The following is a 25,882-nucleotide window of genomic DNA, read 5'->3' on the forward strand; positions in this document are numbered from 1 at the left end:
TCCTTCACAGTGTAATTTACTTACGGAGGCCCTTTGGATTGGCCAATGTACAACCTGCACGTGTTCAAGAAGCTTAATGGCATTCTCACAGCAATTTTAAAAGCTTTCACAAGAGGCCTTTATTTTCACGACATCTACTAGGTTGGATTAAGATGGGTGTGATATCTCTACTTCACAGATGTTGGAGGCACAGAGCTAGTAAACCAGAAGTGTGGCCCAAATATCTCGACATATAGATTAGGGCTGTGAAGTTCTAAGTCATCAGGTCCCTGCTTGGTACTCTGTCAAAAGCAAGATTAAGCTTCTGGATTTCCAGAGCCCTCCCAGAGATCATCAAGGAAAAGCTGTAATAGAAATTACTTCATCTATAACCATAGGTGGAATTAGGCTAGATAATAATCGCTTACATGTACATAGAACTTCAAATGCTAAATATTCTGCAAAGTATGTTTATATACCTATCATAACATTTGTTTATTAACAAAGCCTTGTAAGAGTCGACAGGGATTATTATGTCCATTTTGAGGTCTTCAGATGTTGAATTTGGGGGTACTGCTTCTAAAGAACTCCCTCCAAAGGACTAAAAGGCAGTCTTACTTACCAGTGTAAAGGAATTGTGGCAGGGTGCCAATCCAAAATGTGTATAAAATCCAGGGAGACAGTGACAGCCACTGAACTATGAGTTACAGTTTTAAGATACTGGCTAAACATACACACATATGCACACACGCATGCACAACATACAGTTTCTAATGCACAAACCAGTGGAAAGTTTTAGGACTCACAAACTTGTAACTGGAAACTGAATATGCAAAAATAAAGAGCAAAACAAACCCGAGTCCAACCACCTCGTTAATAGCTGAGGTCTTTATTTCAATTTGTATGTACAGTAAAAGTGCTGCTGAGAATCTGCAGCAAACAGACAAAACATAAATGTAATTCTCTCTCACAATTAGCAGCTTAAAATCTATCAACTACAGTGTTAACGTTCACACGTTCACAAGTGTCATTTCTGTACTTTTCAATTCGTGCAAGTGAGTTTTTATTCTTACATACTTTAATAAAACACACTTACAGTCTAGTAGTCAATCCTACTAAGGGTATCACCTAGCATCCACAATACACAGACAGAAATGTTAACTCTTAGAGCCACTTTCAAAATCCCCAGTTTCAGTTGGGGGTGGGAACCATAATTTTGCCTTTGTCAATTTGTTGATCATAACATTTGGTTTTGTTTTGGATGCATATTTTCCAAAGGTGAAAGGCAGCTCCTCACTGGAACTCACTCGGAATTCAGCATTTAATCTGACTATACCTCAGAGGAATATGAAATCAGAAACAAAACCAAATGCAGTGAAAACAACATGAAAATATGCTCATTATCAAGACATGGCTAGCAAGGAAGGCTTGATCCCAGTGCTTTTCTTGGCATCAGATTTTTACCTCAGTTGGGTAGAAGGGGTACAGAGGAGAGAAAGGACCCCAGTCAGCAAAGTGTAAAACTGAGCCTACTTTTGCTTCTTAAGGAGTCAATGAAATAGAAAGCCTTCCTTGCTAGGACGCACTGAATATTTACCAAGGAATCAAAGTTGGAGCAGACAGAAGTGCCCTTTAATTATAAAAAAGGTAAAATGTTAGTTGTTCTACAACCTGAAGAGTCACCCAGGTTACCACAACCAGCCTCACGCATCTACTAACAAGTAATCCAGGAATGCTTCGTTTCAAAGGGAATGCACGTAGTCTTTAAAAGAGAAGAAGCATTAAAGCGAGGGGAAGTTTCCACCCACAGAACAATTATTGAACCATTATAGAAGAAATCTGAATAGACCAGAGAATCCAAGAAGAGCCACAACGCAAAGAAACTCAAAGGCAATAGGTTATGGGCAGCAGAAAATGGGGGAAAGGCATCAAAACAGATTCAAGGTTACAAATAGCATTAAATGCAGACAACTTTTGGGCCTGATGAACAGTCAGGGGACAAGAAAGCTAGAAGGCCATTATTGTGCCTGACTTAGCCTAAAGGTCCTTCCTAAGACAGTTTGAGAGAGGATGATGGAAAGTTAGCATGGGCATGTTTGGCTGGGAGCTCAGGGGGTTTTCCAGAGGCGAAAACCTTCCTTTGATAGAAAGTGTCCCAAGGCAAATGGAACAATTTCGATCCATCGATCACAGTGACTTCCAGTGCCCACAAAACTTAGTAGCCTCTATACAGTTGAGGTTCCATCTTACAAAAACTGGAGGACTGTGGCTAGAACATCTTTTTAATAACTTTGCGTGGCTCTCTTCTCTACTCTGAGTCATTAAGCTAAAGCAAAAAGGAGAAACTGTGCTAGTTCGACAAGGTCATGGTGTCCTTTGGCACGTCTGCCTAAAGTCACTGTAATATTTTTAGGCAAAGTTAACATTTTAAATACATAGGCTTGGGAACAATTTGTTTTTGGCTTGAACATGAATTGGTTCCAATTACTTTTTAAAAGAAAAATTACCTCTGTGGTCTCTGCTCTGAGCACTAATTTTGAGAGGTCAACAGAGCTAACAGGTATACTACAATCATCTGGGGATGCAGTGAAGACTGGGGTACCTGAGTTAAAATATCAAAATGATTATGGAAACAACATGCTGACTCTGAGAAGGCCAGCTTGCCAAAGCCACAGGAGGCTGGAGCTGTGGTGTAAACCATGCTCTTAGGCGGACAAGGCAATGCTAATCTAGTTTCAAAGGAATTTCCTGAAATGAGGGAAATAGGCAAAGCATGCTCTGCTACTCTTCCTGGAGCATATTATATGCCCCTGGCTCATCACTTGGTGGTACAGAGCTGAGGCGAAGAGGGAACAGCATTTGTGATTCAATACCATGAATATGAAAAGATTAGCCAAGTTTTCTAGATAAGCTCTAAAAGCCCAAGTTCTACTAGGATGGTGGAACTGGTTATAGGATAGGGAAGAAATCTCAGTTCATTTTTCTAAATTGTCTATAAAAATCCACTGAGCATAGTTATGTTAAGTCAGTCTATATGAATAGGAAGCTGACAGCATTTTACACCCCAAACCTGGGTCCTTCTAACCTGACTATTCTGTCTCTGCTCTTAAGGGAGAATCAATTCTCTCAGGCAGACAAAATAAAGCTTTGAAATTAAGGATGCTGGGGCCAAAATGCAGACAGAAGATTCCACATCACTTTGGTTTCAGTAATTAAGGGATGTTAAAAATAAATTAAGGAAACATAAGGAATTATTTATGACTCTCATAATATAATCTCATTTTTTTTCCTTAAAGACAACCCCAGTTCAAGGTCACTGGGTGAACATTTTCTTGGGGCAAAAAAAATGCTGGTTTATGGAAACAGCCTCCCCCTCTCCCTGCACACCCCTTTCCTCTCCAACCAAGCCAAGCCCATGAAGCGGTGGTGTGGGGGTGGCAAAAAGCAGCAGCAGCAGCCAGAGGAGAGAGTTTAAGCTGCATCACAAAACAAGGGCATCAGAGGGCAGCATTTATAGCAAGTCTTCCTTTACTCAAACTGTTTCAAGACAAGAGGGAGCAGCACACTTAAATATCCACACATTTCTTCATTTAAAAACATCACTTCTTTATTTCAAAGGAAAAATAAAAGACCCTCCCAACCCTTTCCAAAAAAACCCAATAATAATAATAACAATAATAAAAAATCCTATTAGAAACCATAAGGAAGCACTGAGAGTTTGAGTATTACATTCTTCAAGTATGCTGTTCGGATTTTTTTTTTAATTGGTGACTATACACGTATTTTAAAAAAACCTTAAAAGTGTGGCCATGGGATTTTGCTTAAAATTAAGTATTTGGAGGGCTACTTCAAAATACTGTAGTAGGACTGTGCAGTGATCCTGTGGGAACATGATGCTCTCACTTTTGCATCCTAGCAAAGGTTAAGGGACCAGGTTCAAAAGTGACCACACTTCCAGGGTTAGCATGAGTGGCCAACTTGAGGAAGCCAGAGAGATCCATGTGTTCTTCCACGGACAAGAAAAATCCACCCTGAATCCAAAAATTCAGACAAGGAATGTGGTAGGATTTCACAGTAAAGTTAGTCTGGGAGGGGGAGAGGTGGTGAGCCCAGACAAGGCAGGGTGTTAGGTTTAACTGGTTTCCCTAATCAGGTTTTCTCATATTTTTAGTGGGTTTTAGTACAGTCCTTCAAGCCACAATTTAGATGCCCTTCAGTGTGCTCCAGATTGTTGGTTCACGTTAAAGGACTGTTTAAGATTTGCATCCCAAGGAAAATCATGCTACATAAAAATGATCCAAGATTTTTGCCCAAAAAACTTCTTGGATAAAATCTAAAAAATACTATTGCAATTGCGTCTCTTGAAGAAAAAAACATTATTCTAAATGTAAACAGATTCACTCAACTCTTTTGTTGTTGTAGAAAACTTCAGAGTAGGTAAGTTGCTGTCTAATTCTTCGCTGCATGCACTCACCAGAGGGTAGGGGAGCACTGCCTTCTTTTGCCAGCATCATCTGGAGGAGGAAAAAAACCGTTCTACATAGCTGAAGAGGGCATCCCAGTGCTTCCAGAGAAAGGCAATGAAAACCACAAGGAATAAAGTGCTGAACGTCCTGTTGCGAGTCTTCATGAGAGGAACCACACAGTTGGCTACCGTGGAGACAAAGACCAAAAGGACTGCCATGACTGCCAGAAGAATGTTGATGAGTTTGCCCAGAAGGTTCCGAGCAGTGGCATTCTCCAGCCCTTCTAGCTGTACCACCTGCTGCTGCTGCTGCTGCAGCTCCATCTTGGAGATGCGGGTCTGACATGCCTCCAGGGCCTCCTGTGGACCAGAACAGGGAACAGTTAAGCCCTCTGCTCACGAGTACTCTGTGTAGCAGACATGCCCCTTGAGCAAGCCAGATGCATCTTGAGCTTTGATAATGATTTTAAATATGCTAGAGAGTGATGACAGCATTGCACTGGATTAAGAAGACTCCTTTGTTTCTCCCCTTAAATTTACAGCAAGTTGGACAACTATAACTCACAAGGGGTCCCCTGCTCAACATACAAACACACCTGAAAGATCCACACACGGGAGCATTTGAAGAGCCTGGAGCAACACAGAGGTTGTTGCCAAGTAGCTGTGAAATCATGAACTTGCCTGCCTTGTCCCACCCAACAGAGCCAAGAAGAGAAAACTGAGATCTTAAACAGTACAGTGGGGCCGCAAAACTGTGAACTTGCCCCCCTGCCCCATCCATCTAAGCATGGCACTGGGGCCAACAACCATTAGTAAAAAGGAGGTAGTTCTGAGAGCTCACAAAACTGGTTTTCCACCACCTGCCACATACCCCCATCACAGTGGTGGTGTCCTGTAAGTAAGGCAAGCTAGTCACAGAGGGGATGCTCACCATCCCAGTGCTTATGCAGCATTTTCCTTAACTGAAGCGATGCTGCTTCACTTGCAATACCAAAGGCGCAAAAAGTTCAGGTAAGAGAAAACAAAAAGTTGTGCTCTAACACCATCCACTGGAAAACAAGAGGAAGTATGCTACCTATCAACCCACTTAATTGTTGAGAGCAAAACAGTAACTAAACAAGAAAGGAGCTCACTACCTAAAATGTGCAGAGAAATAATCCTTCAAACACTATGAACAATCAAGGTAACACGGGAGCACAGAAAGGAAATGAAAAGTTTCTCAGAAACCAAACTCAAAGTCATTGAAAATTGTGACTATAATGACAGAGAATTTAAGATTGCAGTTATGAAGAAGCTCAATGAGATAACAAGAGAATTCAGTCAGAAGGGCAGTTCAATGAACTCAGAAAGAAAATTAATGAACAAAAAGAGTACTTTACTAAAGAGATTAAAACTATAAAAAAGAACCAAACAGAAATTCTGGAGCTGAAGAACTCAATAAATGAGATGAAGAATACATTAGAGAGCACTGGAAACAGCAGAGGAGATGGAAGAGACGATCAGCAAGTTCAAAGACAAGAAATCTAGAAATAACCCAGGAGGAAGAAGAGAGAGAACTAAGAATTAAAAAAAAAAATTAAAGAACTCTACAAGAATTATCTGACTCTATCAGAAAGAGCAACATATGCATAATAGGTATACCAGAAGAGGAGGAGAAGGGAACAAATAATCAATGAAAACTTCCCACACCTGTGGAGTTGGACCCTCGAATTCTAGAAGCTAACAAAACATCTAATTATCTTAATGTAAAAATAACTTCTCTAAGACACTTATATTAAAGTTGTCAAAAGTTAATGACAAAGAAAGACTCTGCAAGGCAGCCAAGGAAAAAACGGCTAATCTTTTAGGAAATTCTATTAGATTACTATCAGACTTTTAAAAGAAGAAACCCTACAAGCTAGGAGAGAATAGAATGAAATATTCAAAATATTGAAGAGAAACCACCAGCCAAGAATGAAATATCCGGACAGGTATTTTTTAAATATGAAGGAGAAATAAAGGCTTTTCTAGACAAACAAAAGCTTAGGGAATTTACTACCACAAGATCTGCATTATAAGAAATGTTAAAAGGAGATCTTCTACCTGAAACAAAAAGATGAAAGAATATAAACTTTGAGTAAGATGACAGACAGAAGCAGGAAATTGCAACTCTATTTCAGAATAGGGTATTAAACAAAAATATAGCATAAGTTAAAAGAGAAAAAGAGCATTAAAAAAACTATAACTTCTGCAATTTGGAAATGAATATACAGCATAAATAGGGATAATTTGTGACAACAAAAACATTAAAGGAGAGGATGAAAAGAACTGAACTTGCACAGGTGAATGAAGATGCAATCAGAAGAAATAAGACTACTATATGTATGAAACTTTTTTTTACAGAAACCACACACACACACACACACACACACACACACACACACACACACACACTAGAGCTGCGACACATAACATAAAAAAAGAGGAAACAGAAGAAAAATCATAGAAAACTACCAAACTAAAATAGAAACACAAGGGAAAAGAAATAAAGTAGAGACACAGCAACCAGAAAACAAAACATAAAATGGCTGTAGTAAGTCCTCATATATCAATAATCACTCTAAATGTAAATAGATGGAACTCATCAATCAAAAGGCAAAGAGTAGTGAAACAAATTAAAAAATAAGACTCAACTATATGTTACCTTCAGAAGACCCATCTCAGCTACAGTGACAAACACAGGCTCAAAGTGAAGGGGTGGAAGATGATACTCCAAGTAAATTGCAGAGAAAAGTGGGTGTAGCCATATATATATCAGACAAAATAGATTTCAAGATAAAAAAGGTAACAAGAGACAAAAATGGACATTTTATAATGATAAAATTAAATTCATCAAGAAGATATAATACCTATCAATATATATGCACTCAACCTAGGAGCACCAAAATATTTAAAGCAATTACTAACAGACCTAAAGGGAGAAACTGACCAAAAAAAACCAAAACAATTATTGTAGGGGACCTGAACATCCACAGACAACAATGAATAGATCATCTAAACAGAAGGTCAACAAGGAAATATTGGCCTTAAATGACACATTAGAGCAAAGGGCATATTTGATATTTATAGAACTTTATCACATATGACAGAATACACATTCTTCTCAAGTACACACTAAACATTCTCAAAAACAGACCATATGTTAGGGCACAAAATTAGTTGAAAGAAATTTAAGAAGACTGAAATCTACAAGCATATTATCTGAACCGCATGGTATGAAACTAGAAATTAACTACAAGAAGAAAGCTGGAAAGAAAACATGAATATGTGAAGAGTAAACAACATGCTACTGAACAAATATTAGGTCAAAGAAAAAATGAGAGATAGAAAGATACATAGAGACAAATGACAATACAACATCCCAAAAATTCTGGGATGCAGCAAAAGTGGTACTAAGAGGGAAATTTATAGCATTACAGGCCTACCTCAAGAAATAAGAAAAATCCCAAATTAACAGTCTAACATTACACCTAAAAGAACTAGAAAAACAAACAAACAAACAAAAATGGAGTCCGAAGTCAGTAGAAGGAAGGAAATAATAAAAATTAGAGAGAAAATAAAGAAAGAATAAAAAGACAATAGAAAAAATTAATGAAACAAAGAGCTAGTTCTCCTGACAAACCTCTGGCTAGACTCACTAAAAAAAAAAAAAAGAGAAAATACTCAAATAAAATTAGAAATGAAAGCAGTTACAACAGACACCACATAAATACAAAAGAATATACAAGAATACTATGAAAGGCTCTATGTCTCCATGTTTGATAACTAAGAAGGAATGGACAAATTCTTAGAAATATATAACCTTTCTAGACTGAACCATGAAAAACTAGAAAACCTAAATAGACTCATCACTAGTAAGGAAATTGAAACAGTGATCAAAAGCTTCCCCCAAAACAAAAGTCCAAGACCAAATGGCTTCACTAGTGAATTCTACCAAATGTTCAAAGAAGATATAATACCTATCATTCTCAAACTCTTCCAAAAAATTGAAAGAAGAGAATACTTCCTAACTTATGTTACACGGCCAACATTACTCCGATACCAAAATCAGGACAACACAAAAAAAAGAAAATTACAGGTCAATATCATCTCTGATGAACGTAAATACAAAAATCCTAAACAAAATATTAGCGAATCAAATATAACAATACATTAAAAAGATAATATGTCATAATTGTGTAGGGTTCATTCCAGAGATGTAAGAATGGTTCAACATATGCAAATAATCAATACTATTAACAAAATAAAAGATAAAAATCTTATGATCATATCAATAGGTGTTGAAAAAGCATCTGGCAAGATACAACATCCATTTATGATAAAACACTCAATACAATGGGTATAGCAGGAAAGTATTTCAATATGACAAAGGCCATATATGACAAATCCTTAGCTAATATCATGCTCAATGGTGAAAAACTGAAAGCTTTTCCTCTAAGATCAGGAACAAGACAAGGGTGTCCACTCTCATCACTGCTATTCAACATAGTACTGGAAGTCCTGGCCAGAGCAATTGGGCAAGAGAAAGAAATAAAAGGCATCCAAATTGGGAATGACGAAGTAAAACTGTCACTATTTGCAGATGATATGGTTCTCTATATTGAAAACCCTAGACTCCATGAGAAAGCTATTAAAAACAGCACAGTAAAGGTTCATGATACAAAATCAATATACAAAAATTTGTTGCACTCCTGTATACTAACAACGAAATATCAGAAACAGAAATGAAGAAAACAATTCCATTTACTATCACAATAAAAAGGATAAAATTCCTAGGAATTTTAGCAAAAGAAATAAAGGACCCGCACTATGAAAACTACAAGACATTGTTGAAAGAAACTGAAGAAGACAAATAAATGGAAAGATATTCCACGTTCATGGATTGGAAGAGTTAACACTGTTAAACAGTACAGTGGGGCTGCAAAACTGTGAAATGGGCCCCCTGCTCCACCCATCTAGGCACGGCAATATGTACATCTAAAGCAATATATAGATTTAATGTAATCCCTATTAAAATCTCAATGGTATTTCTCAAATAGAACAAAAAAATCCTCAAATTTGTATGCAACCACAAAAGATTTCAAATAGCCAAAACAATTCTGAGAAAAAAGAACAAAGCTGGAGGTATCACACTCCCTGACTTCAAACTATACTACAATGCCACAGTAACCAAAACAGTATGGTATTGGCAGAGAAACAGACACAGAGACTAATGGAACAGAATTGAGAGTCCAGAAATAAACCCACACATACATGGCCAACTAATTTTCAATGAAGGAGCCAAAAACATACAATGGAGAAAGAAAAGTCTCCATTTTCATAATGGTGATGGGAAAACTGCAAAAGAATGAAACCAGACTGACACCATACACAAAAATTAACTCAAAATAGATTAAAAGCTTGAATGTTAAGACCTGAAACAATAAGACACATAGAAGATAATGTAGGCACTACACTTACGGACCTTGGTTTCAGAGTGGTGTTTGTGAACTTGATCCCATAGGCAAGGGAAGCAAAAATAAATGGGATTACATAAAACTAAAAAGCTTCTGCACAGCAAAAGAAACCATCAACAAAACAAAAAGACAGCCAACCAAATAGGAGAAGATATTTACAAATGATACCTATGATAAGGGGCTAATGTCCAAAATATATGAAAAACTCATACAACTCAATAAAAAACAAACAATCTAATTAAATGGGCAGAGGACCTGACTAAACATTTTTTAAAGAAAGACATACAGATGGCCAACAGACATATGAAAAAATGCTCAACACCACTAGCTATAAGGGAAATGCAAATCAAAATTACAATGAGGTACTACCTCATACCCATTAGAATGGCTGTTATCAATAAAACAAGAAATAACAAGTGCTGGAGAGGATGTGGAGAAAAGGAATCCCTAGTAAACTGCTGGTGGGGCTGTAAATTGGTCAGCCACTATGGAAAACAGTATGGAGGTTCCTTAAAAAATCAAGAATAGAGCTATCATATGACCCAGCAATCTCTCTTCTCGGTATCGACCCCAACAATTTGAAAACACTTATTCATCAAGATATAGGTAACCCTATGTTCACTGCAGCATTATTTAAAATAGCCAAAACATGCAAACAACCCAGGTATCTTTTGACGGATGACTGGATAAAGTTGCAGCACATATATACAACAGAATATTACTCAGCCATAAAAAGATAAACTATTGCCATTTACAACAACATGGATGGATCTTGAGAGTATTATGTTAAAGTGAAATGAGTCAGATGGAAAGGACAAGAACCATAGGATTTCATTCACGTGTGAGATATAAAAAAAAAAAGCAATAAATGAGCAAACAAAACAAACAAAAAAGTAAACTCATAGATACAGAAAACAGAATGGTGTTTATCAGGGGGGAAGCAGGGGCGGGGGGAGGATGACGAGGGTTAAGGGAGTCAAATAAAAGATCATGGAAGGAGACTAGACTTCTGGTGGTGAGCAGAAAAAAGAATATATAGATGTGTTACAAAGTTGTACACCTGGAATTTATAAAATATTATTAACCAATGTCACCCCAATGAATTTAATTTTTTTAAAAAATGAAAGCTTAAATGGATTTAGCATAGTCACACTATTGCCTTTTCTGCAAATATTTTCCAAAGGTGTGGTAACTTTTAGGCCAGTAACCTACTCTGTGGTACATGATTTCAAATAAAATCTGACTTTTGTTATAAACAAATAAACAAAGCAAACAGAGCCTTGAATATGAGAGGCCAAATGCATAACTCACTATTCCAGCCAACTATTATGCACCTAAACTGCCCTCCACTGCATTCCTATAGGATGGCTCACAGGAAGCAGTGGCCACAATTAGATTTGGTCTTGAACATTTTAATGACAAGGCCTCAAATACACGATTTTCTCTTTTTCATTTAAAAATTATTAATTTAAGTTGCACAGGACACACATACTTATTCGACATAAAAAATTTCAAATAAGACACAAAGTCTCTTGATATTTTCCTCGATTCTAGTTTCTGCCCTTGAAGTAATATTGTTAATTTGGTGTGTTGTTCATTCTTTCGCCTGAGTTTAAGTGTATTAATATATGTGCCTAGGAAAATGTATAGAATTATGTTTTGATATTCTATCTTAATATAAATAGTACCATACTATAGGAACTGATCCATAATACGCCTTTTTCCCTCAACAGTGAGTCTTGGCAATTTCTCCATATCAATACATAGAGATTCACCTCATTCTTTTTAACTGCTACATAGTACTTTATAGTATGAATATGTCACAGTTTATTCAGCCAGTTCCCTATTGGAGAGACTTATTTTCAACTCATCCACTATAACAATGGAGAGGTGAACATCCTTTGGACATCCTTGTAAACACAACCTGGTGTTTTTCAAGTCGAGTAAATTCCCAACATTAGTGGAAAGGGCTCCCTGCTCTGTCTTTCAAATATACTCCTCTTTTTAAGAGTGATCTCTGTAAAAAGGGCACGATGCCAAATACTAGACCAAATATTACAAGTGATCTGCTTCCCTCAAGGCTAGAACTATATAACTTTACCCATGAGTTCAAATGAAATTTACCACAACACTCAAAAGACACAATCTATTTCCTTAGTTATGGTTTGACACTCTTCAAAGTTTAGCAGTGGTAGGAGCCCTGTGTTTTTCTGGTCTTAGTTTCAATGGGTCCTGGTTTCTTAGGATTTGAAGTGAAGGCCAGGCAACTTCAGACTGAAGCTAGCTAGAGAATGGACAATGTATACTTCCCAGACCACTATAATATTGGGGAAAAAACTAAAACACAAACGGAACTCCAGGGGCCTGGAGAAGACGGCAGCTGGGCAAATGACGTAGACATTCTCTTGATTATTCTAGACTACTGTAATACAACTTTCCTGGACCACTTCCCTTCTCTAAGACTAATTTCAAGATGCCTTCGTATAAAACCAACTGTTCCCTAAGAAGTAAGCCCCAACTGGGATGAGAAAAAGTTAACTATTCTATTTTCTCATAGAATAAACTAGAGGGCTACTAGCTTTAAACATTACTATCTTGTGTTATTTTTGCAAATTGCCTGGCAATGTGCCTGTAAAAGATGTGGATTTGGCAGCTAAGACAAAAGCCCCCTCAGCTATAGAAGGAGAAGATAGGCAAGATGGCCATGAGACTTGTCAGAGCAGCTCCTGAAGCAGTAACAGATGTAAGGCATGTGGTTTTCCTTAGATTGAGACCACTATGATCCTAAGAAACATTTCCCAGGACTCACGCAAGCCAACCACCTTCAAATGGCATAGATTTTTGAGAAATACACCTCATTTGAGGAGCAGGTGTAGTACAGTTGGTACTAGCTTCTTTTGATACGCTACTTGCCCCATCTTTTTTTTTATAAACTTTTTTTTTGTGGTAAAATACGTAACATAAAATTTACCATTTTAAAGCATACAATTCAGTGACACTTAGTAAATTCACAATGTTGTACAAGCATCACTACTATAAAAATTCCAGAACATTTTTATCATCCCAAAAAGAAACCCCTTAGCCCTTAGTTATCATTTTCCATTCCCCCTTCCCACAGCCCCTGGCAACCACTAATCTTCTTTCTGTCTCCATATATCTGCCTGTTCTGGACATTTCATATAAATGGAATCATATAATATGTGGCCTTTTGTGACTGGTTTCTTTCACTGAGCATGTTTTCCAGATCCATTCATGTTGTAGAATGTATCAGTACTTAATTCCTTTTCTCTTTTTTTATTGTGGTAAAATACATATAACATAAAATTTATTGTTTTAGCCATTAGTATACAGTTAAGTGTTATTAAACACATTCATATTATTGTGCAACCATCACTACCATTCATCTCACAGATCTTTTCATCTCGTAAAACTGAAATTTTGTACCCATTAAGCAATAATCCCCCTAATTCCCCATCCCCATAGCCCTGGGCAACTACCATTCTACTTTCTGTTAATCTTTTGCTTTTACATCTAATCCTTCATGCTAACCTGGATGTCCCGGGCCCGTTCATAGGACTGATATGCAATTTTCTCTTCCATGCTGGCCAATTCCTGCTTCAAGTTCAAGATTTCATTCTGGTGGAGTTCTGTTAGGTCATTTAGTTGTTCTTCTAATCGTTCACATCTAAGAAGGGGGGAAAAGTTAGACTTTTAGGCATTCTGTATTTTTCCCCGGTATTATTCACATCCAATTCCCAAAACTCATTCTGCAAAGGAAGAAAATAAAATAACAAAGAAATTGAGTAGCCTGGGGTATCAGGGCATGCTAGTGGATACAACTTATCATAAGGCCATAACACAGCAGCAACATGGCTCTTTCATATTCTTCTCAACACATAGTATTTGTAGCAATGCCAGCAGCCATGGTTAGCTTTGAGCAAACCTATAATAAATGAGGCAGTTCTTATTCTGTTCTATGCAGCATATGGGAGAGGCAAAAACTTAAGCAGTTCTCATCAAAAGATAAACAGTACATAAATGGAAACTGACCTAGCACTCACCAGTAGCTTATTCTGACACTGGACAGGTCACTCGCCTGGATGTTTATGATTAATAGCCCATCATTCCCATGGCCAAGCACAGTATCTAGGACATCTCAGTCCACAAATATTTACTGAAAGCCTGCTGTATGTCAGGTATATTCAAAGAACTGGGAATACTGTCGTAAACAAGACAGAAATCCTATCCTTAGAAGTTTACATTCTAAAATGGGAGATGGGGGAGAGGTGGGGAAGAGGCAGAAAAAATAAAATGACTGCACAGATGGATAAGTAAACCAAATAAGACCACTAGGGGTATACAGAGGAGTGCCTGGTGGCTGGTTAGGTTGGAATGATCAGGGAAGGCTTCTTCTCTGTTCAACGCTCTTCAACAATGAGAGTTGAAACTCGAATGATGATATGAATATGCCTGGTGAATATAGAGGGTTGGGGCAAGGCATCTTAAAGCAGAAGGAATAGCAAGTATAAAGTTCTCAAGATGGGCTAGTGTGGCTGTAAGTGAGTAAAAAAGAGGGAGAATGAAAGAGGATTATGTTAATATATTAGTAATATGTTAATTAATTATTTTTATACATTTAAACCCATTGCTTTGTGGTGTTTTTAGTGTTTGATGATTTTCATCATTCTCTCGCCTCACCAGAGAGAGACTTTTAAAAAGGGGTGTCCACTGTATAAGTCTGCTGGGATTTAAGGGAAAGGCTAGGCCTGGAAGCAAGGAATTTTCCAAAGCTAAGGACTGATGTTAGTGGCAGAGAAGGGATCATGGTGGTAGCAACCAGTCTGTTTGCTGAAGAAAGCAGACCCATGTGACATCTTGGCATGTGTTCCATAGGCTAATTGCCCCAACCTCTTGGTCTACAAATTATACAGTCTTTCAGGAATGCTGGGGAATCTTATTTGATATTAAACATGGCTCATATATACTGTTAGAACGGATTAAAAAGTAGCAGCAGCAGTGCTACTGTTTATTCAGTGCGTACCATGCAAATATATTTCTACAATTCTAAGAAGGTAGTAGGTATTATATTCACTTTACAGATGAGGAAACTGGAGCTCAGTGAGGTAAACTGACTTGCCTAAGGCACACAGAAATTAAATAGGGTAGCAAGGATTTGAATCCAGGTTTGTTTGACTTTAAAACTCAAATTTTTAACCTCTGTTTTAAACACTGTGATGTCACTCTGAAACTACTCAAGAAGCCCAGATAAGCATATTTCCTTCTAAGTAAGAAATATGAGTAAGGTCCATAGCTGACCCAAATCATATAGCTACAAAAAGAGTTGGACAATATTACATTGACATGATGGTTTGGAGCTTACTGTCAAGGTGGAGTCAATGAGAGAAGGGGTGTAATAAAAAGATTATGGACCTAGAATTAAAAAAGGAAGATGATAAAAAGTGTTGGCAAGGATGTGGAGAAATTCAAACCTTGGAATTTTTCTGGTGGAAATGTAACATGGTGCATCTGCCTTGGAAAACAGTTTGGTAGCTCCTCAAATAACGAAACAGAGAGTTACCATATGACCCAGAAATTCTCCAGGTATACACCAAAGAGAAATGAAAACATTTTCACACAAAAACTTGTACATGAATGTTCACAGCAGCACTGTTTACAATTGCCAAAAAGCAAAAAGTAGAAACAACCCAATGTCTATCAACTGATGAATGGATAAATAAAATGTGTTATAGTCATACAATGGAATATTATTTAGAAAGAAAAAAGAAATGAAGTAATGACACATGATATACTATGGATGAGCTTTGAAAATATTATGCTAGTGAAAAATGCCAGTCAGAAAGGATCACTAATTGTATGATTCCATGTATATGAAATGTTCAGAATAGGTAAATCTATAGAGACAGGAAGATTAATGGTTGCCAGGGACTGGAACAAGGTTGGGAGAACTGGAGGTTGATGAAAATGTCCTAAAATGGATTATGGTGATGGTTACATATGTCTGTGAAATACTAAAAACCATTTATTTGTATATTTTAAATGGGTTAATTGTATTGTATATGAATTATATCTCAATAAAGCTGTTAAAAAATATTAGGGATGTCTGCAATTTACTTTGAAATGCATGAAAAAATAAGACAGATTAAGGACAGGCAGATGGAAAGATATGTGATAAAACAATATAGTGAAATGTAGAATCTAAGAGGTAAACATATGGATGTTCACTGCATTTTTTTTTTCCCCCAAATTTGCAGTGTTTGAAAGTAAAAGAATACTAAACATTGGGGAAAAATGTTATAGCCAGGAACATTGGATTGAGTCCTGGTTCCAGCTCCTAAGCTGCAGAACTCAGGGGTGAAGCAAGACCCACAATGAGTCCAGTTGAAACAGCCCCATTAATTCATTAATAACTACCAGGATTCATTTCCCTCTTCATAAGAATTACCTGAGAATGAAGACTTTCTGAAAGAACAGAAAAGTTGTAGCTGTTATTGTGTAACTGAAATCCTTTTACACTTACACAAACAGCTGTGTTTGGGTTACCACAGTTAAGCACCTTCAATCTGCAGGAAACATCAGGGAGGAAACTGAGAAAGCCATGAACTTTGAGGCTTTTGCAAAATGTGACGAACAAGGAAGTTGGCGAGATGCCCTTGGTGTCGTGGAATGCAGGTCTTCTGGGCTGCCTCAGTACCTTGAAAGAACATTACTGGCCTGTCATCATCAAAACACTTTCTCTAATTTTTTCACCCAGGTCATGGAAGCTTAGTCTTCAGCTCTTTTCACAACCTCACAAACCTGATCATGCTTAGCAATTCCAGTAAAACATTTTTTTAGTGCTATCAGCCTCTGAGTGGCTTACATAACCCACAAGTGAAATTATGGTCTAAAAACAAGCTAACACAAAGAGCCCAGTAAAAATGATGTGGTGTTATTATGGGTGGAGAAGTTCCAGTGGGGGAGGAATTTAGGTTTTAATCTAATCTATTTAATCACCATGAGCATCAAAACACTAGCACCAATAATAACAAGAACCCTTCCCTCCCCAACTTTTTATGTGTAGCGTCTGCCTCCAAGGAACTCATATTCATGAGGACATTTCTATATTAATTCTCACCTCCTTCCTCCCCAGGATGTACCTTCAATTTATAATTAAGAAATGGGAGGCCAAGAAAGATGCAGTAACTCTTCCCTGTTAGTGAGGTGTAGTTAGGATCTGACCCACTTGGTTCATGCCTTTTGTTTTTAGATTTTATTGTTGCTTTTTAAAAAACTTTTTTCCTGTACTATTAATCAAATACAAAATCTAAAAAACAACAAAAGGAAGAAAACACCTATACTTCAGTTTCCATTGACTTCCCACTACTCTCATTATTAATATTATGATCTCTTTTGCTTATATTACTTGCTAGTGTTTACTCTTGGTCTGAATCCTAAAAATGGGAAAGCCAGATACCTAGGGAATTCACATAAAGAACATCTCTGTCTTCTCATTAAATATTAACACCAAACCAAAGACTAGAAGGAAAAAAGGGAAGGCCAATTTCATATAGCCTTTCATGTGTGGTTTTTAAAAACCAAAAACTCCCTGTAAGGGATTTTAACCCCTTCATCTAACACTAATTAAAGCACTCTGGACATGAAAGAGGGGTTTCTTGATCCTACCAGTATATGATTTTGACTGGTACATGCTTTTCATGTGATTCCATCTGGAACACAAAGTAGCATGAGATTAATAAGCTCATTTTGAGACTTTTTACTCAAAGGTCCTTTGTAAATAATTACACCTAGATATGATTTAAGTGTAACTACTAGCAAACAGAAAGCCTTAACATTATAAGATCTTTTTTAAACAGTAAGTTATATCATATTGGGGCAGGTAAAGTCCCCCTCTCCCAAAGCAAAACTGATCTATCTACAAAATACTAAAACACATCTATATTTTGTTGCAGGTGAACAATTTGTAAGTGAATACTGATCTTGTTAAAGTGTTTCATCCGCTGGATTAGGCAACACAGCAGTCACCTTCCTAGATCAAAGATAGGCCAAGGCTCTTTTGGGTCAAATTCCTGATAAATGAGAAAGTGGGTGAGTGTAGAGGCTGGGAATGCCTGACCTAATGCACCACTCTTTGGGTGTGACGGAAAAGTGTGGAGTCATCTCTGAGAGCCAGTGGTGCTTCCCTAGTTGGGCAACAAACAGGTCACTAGGACAGGATAGCTGAAGAATCTTGTAGAGCAGGTATTGAGAGAAACAGGAAAACCTGGGTCCTATGGCTGACACAGATAGGCAACTATGGGAGCAGACTACTGTATTATTTCTCAAGTGCTTGCAAAGGACCTGAAGTAGCTTCTGCCAGTGTTTGAGCAGAATGGAGAGACATAGCTGGGGTAGGGGATATAATATGTGGTGGGAGCTTGAATACATTCTTAGCTGAATTGGGGAAGGTGGATTTTACTTCCTTACCTTTTGTTACCTCACTTGTGTTGAAGCCTGAAAAGAAGCTCAGAAACACTGAAACTAGACTTTAGTTGAAAAGGAAAAAGTACAGAACCAGTTCCCAATCAAAAATTAGTTCCCAAAACTTTCAGAGCAGTGCATTATCTTAAAGACAAGAAACAGCAGATGTCTAAAGCATACAGGAGATCAATAAAAGCTAGAGGGGCTTCTGGAGACCTGTTAATGATAACTTTCTGACACCCTGGCACACCCCAGACCATACTAGGTGCTTCCACATACATTATTCTCATTTAATAATCTTAACAACCAAGTATAATAGATATCATTACCTTGTTTTTATAGAGGAAACTGAGGCTCAGATGAATTACATAAGGTTACACAGCTAATTAGTGTCAGAACTGGCAAGCAAATTTGGGTTTGTCCAATCTCAATTAATTAATGAAATAATTTCTTTTCTCTCCCTTTCTTCCCCCCTCCAACCTTCCTCCTTCCTTCCTATTTTCCATTACCTATTTCATGGCTAAACTGGGAGGAGCTCATCTGTAAATCTCCTTTATGCAAAGGTCTTACCTTTCTTAAGAGCATCTCCTAATTGTGCTTTTTTCTCTTCTAAATAAAGAGCTAAACTGATCCAATATTCTCAGTTTCCTTTCCAAACTTGTTGGCCAAACTTATATCTTCTGGAGAGTCTCCGATCAATTTACAGATAAAAAATAGGGCTAACACCATAAAGGGGCTACAAGAGCTATATCTGACCATATATCTGTGTTATGTCCACTGATAGTAAAATAAGGTGAAATTATATTTAAACAACAATTTGTTTAGTTAGAACTCCAATGGCCTGTGCCAAATTGGGTTAGCCTAGCATGTGATGACTGCTCATGGTGACTGCCTCCTTCTGTATTTTTGCTCTTATGACTCAGTGCAATTTAAAATACCTCTGGGCTTAATATAATATCAGAAGCCAATTTCTAAAGGACAGTAATCCTCTTAAAATAGAAGCTTTCAAAATGGCATTACTGCTCATCAACACCAAAGGGTTTCCAGCCTGCCCTATGTGAATGATACTGCTTTATACAAGCAGTAGCTGAGTAGGATTCTGGGCCAGACCCCCTAAGGGAAAACTACAAAAGGAACCTATAAAACTGTTAATCAACTGTTTCCCTAATTCTCTCCTATTTTCAATGCATTGTGCCATAGGTGAACTCTTTCCGACAGTAACACATTTATATGTTATACTCACCATGGAAACAGGAGTAGTTCTCCAGTTTTTAAGGAGCAAATTAATATAGGTTAAACCATCTTACCATGTGACCTGGCAAAAGTCACTTTATCTTTCTGGGCCTTAGTACTCATCTGTAAACAAGATTAAATTAGATATCTTAGGACCTCTTCTATCTCTGAAATACTAAGTGAATCTCACAGCCACTAACATCTGTAATAATGTTTTAATGAGTTCAAGAGACTAGCAGGACAAGAAGAACCTGAAGTTACTACAGATCTCATCACTTAAAAAAGTCTAAACATTGCCTCTTACCTTCTCCAAACACACAATCTCACTCATATCTGAGAGTTCCATGCAAAGCTCAAAGTCTAAACTCCTACTCAAGGTGGGAGAAGAGTTCACACCCAAGCTCTACTGCGTGGCTTCCTGAGCTAAGTGCCCGCAGGTGCTGAGACAGACTACTCCACAGGTTCTTGAATGCTTCTGATTATTCTAGAGTAAGTAGATGGTCTTGAGCAAAAATCTTGACCTGGTGCTACTTGTTGGGGTATAGAGCAATGGGAAGCACATTAAGTGGGTGACATTATTGAAAAGAGACTATGAAAAGGGGAAATAAAGATGGAAATGGAGATTTCTCCATTAAGTAGTTTTCTCCTATTACTGACCTACTACCTTGAGAAAACTTTTCAGAGCCTGTGCATTCACAGAATTTATTAAATATGTTATGAATAGTGACTTGACTTTTAGTGAAATGCATGCACACTTTGACCTGGAAAAAGTCCAATACTCACTGCCAATGCACTCACTGTTTCTTAGAGTGAGACTACAGACTAATCTTTCAATCAAATAGATTTTAGAGTTGAACTTGAGAAAAACACCTGTCCTGGTATGAAAAGAACATTGGCTTTGGAGTCAGATAAAACTAGGTTTGATTCCTCGCTTTACCATTTACTAAGTGCCCTTCGGCTAATTTTAAAACCACACTGGGTCTTAATTTTCTTACCTGTAAAATAGGAATAATACAATATACTTATAGAACTATTGTGAAGATTAGCAAATATATATAAAGCACGTAGTATTATGCACATTATAGGAGTTTAGTAAATGCTGTCAATGGTAATGTCCTCCTTATCACTTAAATAACAAGCAACATAGTGCATGGCCTCCCTCCTGTCAACTGAGATATTAGTAAAATAAATCAAAGCACAGAAAATAACCAGAAATGCATCTAAATCAGCCATGTACCCATTAACTAGTTCTTGGTCAGAAAAGAGTTCCTTAAGTCCATCCCTAGCTTACTACTTCCTTCCTAGACAAAAAGCCAACCCTACAAGAGTAGAAATAGAAATTAGGAAAGAGGCTTCTGCAGGCAGCTCACTATCAGTGTCAAGGAGATATGGAAAGGAGAAAAAAATGAACCATAAAAAGCAGACAACTTTAAAAGCCCTCTAGGACCATTTACTGTAGAGGCAAATAACCTTACACCCTCACTGACCTGAGAGTATCACTTGAAGCTAGAACACTATTGTTTTAAGCTATTTCCAATCAAGCTAGGTTCAGTGTGCTACTCTGTTAAAAGGTAGAGAAGTTCTCAAAAAAAGCTTAAAATGTAAAAAGTTTTAGTGCTTCAAAGAATAATCAGTCTGTGGGTAAAATTTCACTTAATGTGAAACAGTTCAAAGACCAACAAAAAATTAGATAGATTTAACGTATAAAGACAGATGTAATGAAGGAGACATCTGTAACTGCTCTATACTTGGAAATACTGGTGCAACAAAATAGTTGAGTAAAAAAATTGTGACTTTCCACTGCCTTTCTTGAAAAAAGGCTTGCTTTCTTCAAAATTCTGTTTTAAGTAAAGCTGAAGTGATATGACAAAAATCAGATTATACATTACATTATGTCATCCCTTGCCCCCCAGGTCTTACCTGTTTTTGAAAATTCAAAAGTTTTCTTTATTCTCTCTTTATTCCATAAAACCAGTCATTTACCTATTACACAGAACCCAAAGTGCAATGAAAGAAATGCACTTCTCATTAGGTCCTAAGTGGCTTGGACTTGATTCTTCTAATGAGGTGATAATGAGGAATTAAAATTCTGTCCAATCTCGGAATTATTTTAAATAGATACAACAAAGGTGGGCCTTGTTTTCCTCACTGATTTTCTCACATTGGCCTACATTTGACTGGAAGACATAACAAACTCTATAAGTATTTTAAGCTCTGGGAGAATTTAAAAACTGGAATGTTTTGCTATTCATTTAAAATAAAGGTGTCAAAGCAGGCAGTTGTGTTTTTTTGAGCAACTGTGTAATGCCCAGGTTTCCATGTTCAAAGGGGTGTATTTTAATAGCAGCAGTATCAGCTGCCACCTATCATCAATTGAGCACTTACAAGACCAGGCACTGAGCTATGTGCTTTACATAAATTATTTCACTTAAATGTCACAGTAACCTTATGAAGGGCTATTATTTTTATGTTAGAAATGTGGAAATCAAGACTCATCGAAGTTAAGAAACTTGCCCAGTTTTCAAGATTAGTAAGTGGCAGAATTAGAATTTGAACATGGGAGTTAGGTGTAATATGGTACAAAGGATCAGGTGTTTTATTTTTAGAGTTCATTCGGATATTTGTTAGATTGCTCACTGCTTTAGATATTGTCTCCTAAGTATATTAAAGAATATATGAAATACTGAAATAAGAATAGTAGTGTATTTGCTTTTAGAACTTCATTTCTTTCTCCCACACTCACTCTTCTTTTTTTCTCCCAGAAGCCTTAGGTTAGAATTGAAGGACAGAAGAGTGAAGAGACAGGACTGAATTACTGATTACTATTTTCACCTTGTGAAAAGAGCTTGCTGTTGTAACTCCTCTCAAAGCTTATTGATACATGTAGATAATTTATTTCAGGCCCTGAGATTATCTCATAAATGCAAATTTTTTAAAAAGTCATTTTTTTAAAAAAGGGGTGAATGGGACCTTAAAAGATTGTCTGTTCAGCTCTTGATATTATAGAAGTACTGAGGATTCCCACTTGTTACTAAGTGGGAACAAGACCAGATCCCACATCTTTGAAGGCCTAACCCAACCTGTGGCTCCCATAAGATTAACCCTTAATCTCTGTATCAGTGAGGTGGCCTATCTCCGCCTGACGAAGTTTGAATCTGAATGAGTACTTCATGGGGGATATAATTTCTATCTGCATGTGATGGAAATAAGGGTAAAAGACACATATTTGGACATCAACAGTGGTCCAATATGACTATGGAATATAATATGAAACACAAAAAAGAGATTAGCTTCTACTTTAGCACAGATTATGACGACTCAAAGCATTTAGCCCTTTGACAATTCTCTAACTACTATAGAACCATTTCATGTTTAAGTCCACTCCCACTCAAATGTTTGCCAATTGATAGTAAAGGTAACAGACATGCTTATCTAAATTTATTTCTAGTCTAATCTTTCTACTATCTGCCCAGATAAGTGTGTGTAAGGCCAAATATCTACAAGGTTCATTACATTTTGGCTAGACTATATCTCTGATATCTGCAGAGTTCAGAGGGTTATAACATATCTTTTGAATTCAGTATAGTATGGCTACAGGTTGCAATGGCTTATGATTCCATAATTACAAATAAATAGGTGGAATGCCTTAGAAAGCTTAGGCTTCATTTTGAAGTCCTAAACTGTAATGGAAAACTGGAGAGCTACAGTAATCACCATCCCTTGACTACCACGCTTCATCGGTATGCGACCTTGGTGTCATTTAACTTTGCTGTGCCTGTCTTTTCCACTCTATGACAAGAAATCATGCAGATGTCATAAGACATATCTAAAGTGCTCTGGACATTCCAGAGAAACAGGCTGTACAAAGATCTTTAAAAGCTACTCCTCCATATCAAAGGGAGGGAACCCCCAAAATAAATAATTTAGGATTTTAAATCCATATAACTTACCTATATCGTTCTTCCTGTAAGGCCTGCATTATTAATGAATAGTCCCTCTGATAATGTTCCTTGAGGGTCTCAAAAGATTCCTCTAATCTGGCCTGGGTTTCCCGGATCTCCTGGATTTCATGTAGTAGTGCATCAAATCCTGAGCTCTGCATGTCCAAGGTGTTTGTTTTGGAGCTGGATGCTCCTACAGCGATGCCTCCAGTGGTGCTGTTGGCTCCCACTGAGCCTGAAGTGGCACTAGAACAATCTTCCTCACTACCATATTTTGGGCTTGACTGAAAGTTTGAAATCACTCCCAAAGCCTTCCCCGCATCATCCACTTGCCCTTCCTCTAAAGAGTCCTTCAGGTTAGGGATGTTGTCTGCACTACCAAATTTATTCCGAATTAGTGAAGCGATCTCTCTGGGCTTTGAGACCACGGCCCCTGCTGCTGAATGGGTTGCCTGGGAGAAGCTGGAAAGTCCACCTTTGACACTGTCTACCACGCCTTCACTGAAGCCAGTCACCTTTGCTCCCACATCCTTCAGACCTTGGTGCATGTCCCTGAAGACATCCTTTGGCTGCCGGGGTATCCCATTCTGTTCCACCTCTCGGAGCTTCCTGTGGTAGTGCTCAAGCTTCTTTTGTAGCTGGAGGATGGTTTGGGCAGATTTCTGGTTCTTCTTCTCAAAGACCTGCTTAATGCGGGCAGCCTGTTGCTTATCTGCACTGTTGGCAAGCTTCAAGTACTCAGCAACGTTGTCGTCTCGGGCTGTTTGTGCAATCTTGATCTGTTCTGTGAGCTTCAGGATCTTCTGCTGCAGGTGAGCAATAGCAGCCTTTGTGCGCTGAGGGTCTGGTGTTCCATCCACAGAGTCTGTGTGGATGCTGCCATCGGTGCTGGAGGCCACTGCACTGGAAGTCTGGGCGAGGCTGCTTACTTCCAACCGCTCGATCTAACATAAAAGCAAGAGGTGAATGTTAAAAGAAACTCAAAAAGACTGCTTCTCCAGAACCAATGGGCCAAAAAGCATTGAAAATTTACCTATTCTCAGATCTCAGTACAGACAGTTAACCTAAATCCTCCTGTCCTGTCTAAGCCCCATATCCCTCTTGGATCCTATCCTCATATAAGTATACTTTGCTTTAAACAAAACATGTATTTTTAAAAAAAGATTTGCACATAATGTAAACTGGGGTATTTTCCTCTGCTAGAGGATTTGGCACAGTATTTCTTTAAACAATAAAGCTCCTCTAGTGTGTTTAAAGCACAATTTAATTCACATTTTTCCAAACATACTTGCTTAGAAGCATATCTATAAAAAAACAAGGTACATCTATCTGCATTTCGATTTAATTATGTAAAAACCATTTTTGTATTTAGACATCACTGTAATTCCAATTCATGCTCTCAAGATTATGGGCATCTGAAAATATTAGCAAGAACAGGTATCTCACTGGCTAGATATAAAAATCAATTTTTATCACAATGTCTTTTTTCCAATCATGTCAGGGGTGATGGAGTCATTCTTTCTATTTTAATAGGGACACTTACTGGTAGCTGAAGACAGGTGGAGGTAAGAACGAGGAGGTATTAATGAAAGTGGCAAGGATGAATGTTAAAATTTTAACTCTTGAGAGTTAAAATCTCAAATCACAAGTAACTGATAAACCTGGGGGAGATAACATGAACACTTGGGACAGGGACAGTAAGAGGTAAGAACAAGTCAGTGACTAAATTCAGGCCTTCTGGAGCTCAAATTTTGCAAGTTCTATCCAGTAAATCATTTTTATTAGGCAAGGGACTCCAAAATACACACAATGACCATTCTTTCATATGGGTGAGCAGCCATTCAAAAGAGTTGAAGAAAAAGACAAGCTGCTCAGATGTGAAAACTTAAACTATCATACTTCAAAGTCCTTAGCCAAAGCTGAGGAGTGGTTAGTTTTCCTAACTCAGAAGAAAAAAAAATCCTTCAAGAAGGTGTCTCTGGGTATGGCTTGTGGTGGTGAATTAGAATAGGGCCTATGCAAAAAGGCTTTAGAAACGGTTCTCTATTGAGCAGTAACAGGAATAAATAATAAAATAAGTATCTCAGAGTAATAAAAATTTCCAGTAGTCAAATTACAAGTTTACCACCCTGGAGATTAACAGCACACCCCTTTCCTTGCTTATTGTCCCTGTTACCAGCAGCAATTTGCTAGATATAGATTATCCTCATATTAGAAAAAACTGAATTACATTTTTGTATGACAATACACCAATTCTGAAATATTATGAAATGCTAACTTGTCAGTCTAGA

The 25,882-nt window shown here is 37.6% G+C and overlaps 1 protein-coding gene across 6 annotated transcripts in view; it reads right to left on the reverse strand.

The window, feature by feature from the left end:
* Window positions 1-839: 839 nt before the first annotated feature.
* TMCC1 (transmembrane and coiled-coil domain family 1) overlaps window positions 840-25,882 on the reverse strand; it is a 175,121-nt gene continuing 150,078 nt past the window's right edge. For all 6 annotated transcript variants that reach the window (XM_025050668.1, XM_015593760.2, XM_015593761.2 and 3 more), the window contains 3 exons: window positions 23,601-24,535; window positions 13,489-13,624; window positions 840-4,804 (listed from right to left, as the gene is read on the reverse strand). In XM_025050668.1, coding sequence (XP_024906436.1) covers window positions 4,490-4,804; window positions 13,489-13,624; window positions 23,601-24,535 — 1,386 coding nt within the window. In that variant the 3' untranslated portion in view covers window positions 840-4,489. The remainder of the gene's footprint in view (window positions 4,805-13,488; window positions 13,625-23,600; window positions 24,536-25,882) is intronic.

This window comes from Pteropus alecto, unplaced genomic scaffold, assembly GCF_000325575.1.
Source record: "Pteropus alecto unplaced genomic scaffold, ASM32557v1 scaffold75, whole genome shotgun sequence".
Classification (NCBI taxonomy): domain Eukaryota; kingdom Metazoa; phylum Chordata; class Mammalia; order Chiroptera; family Pteropodidae; genus Pteropus; species Pteropus alecto.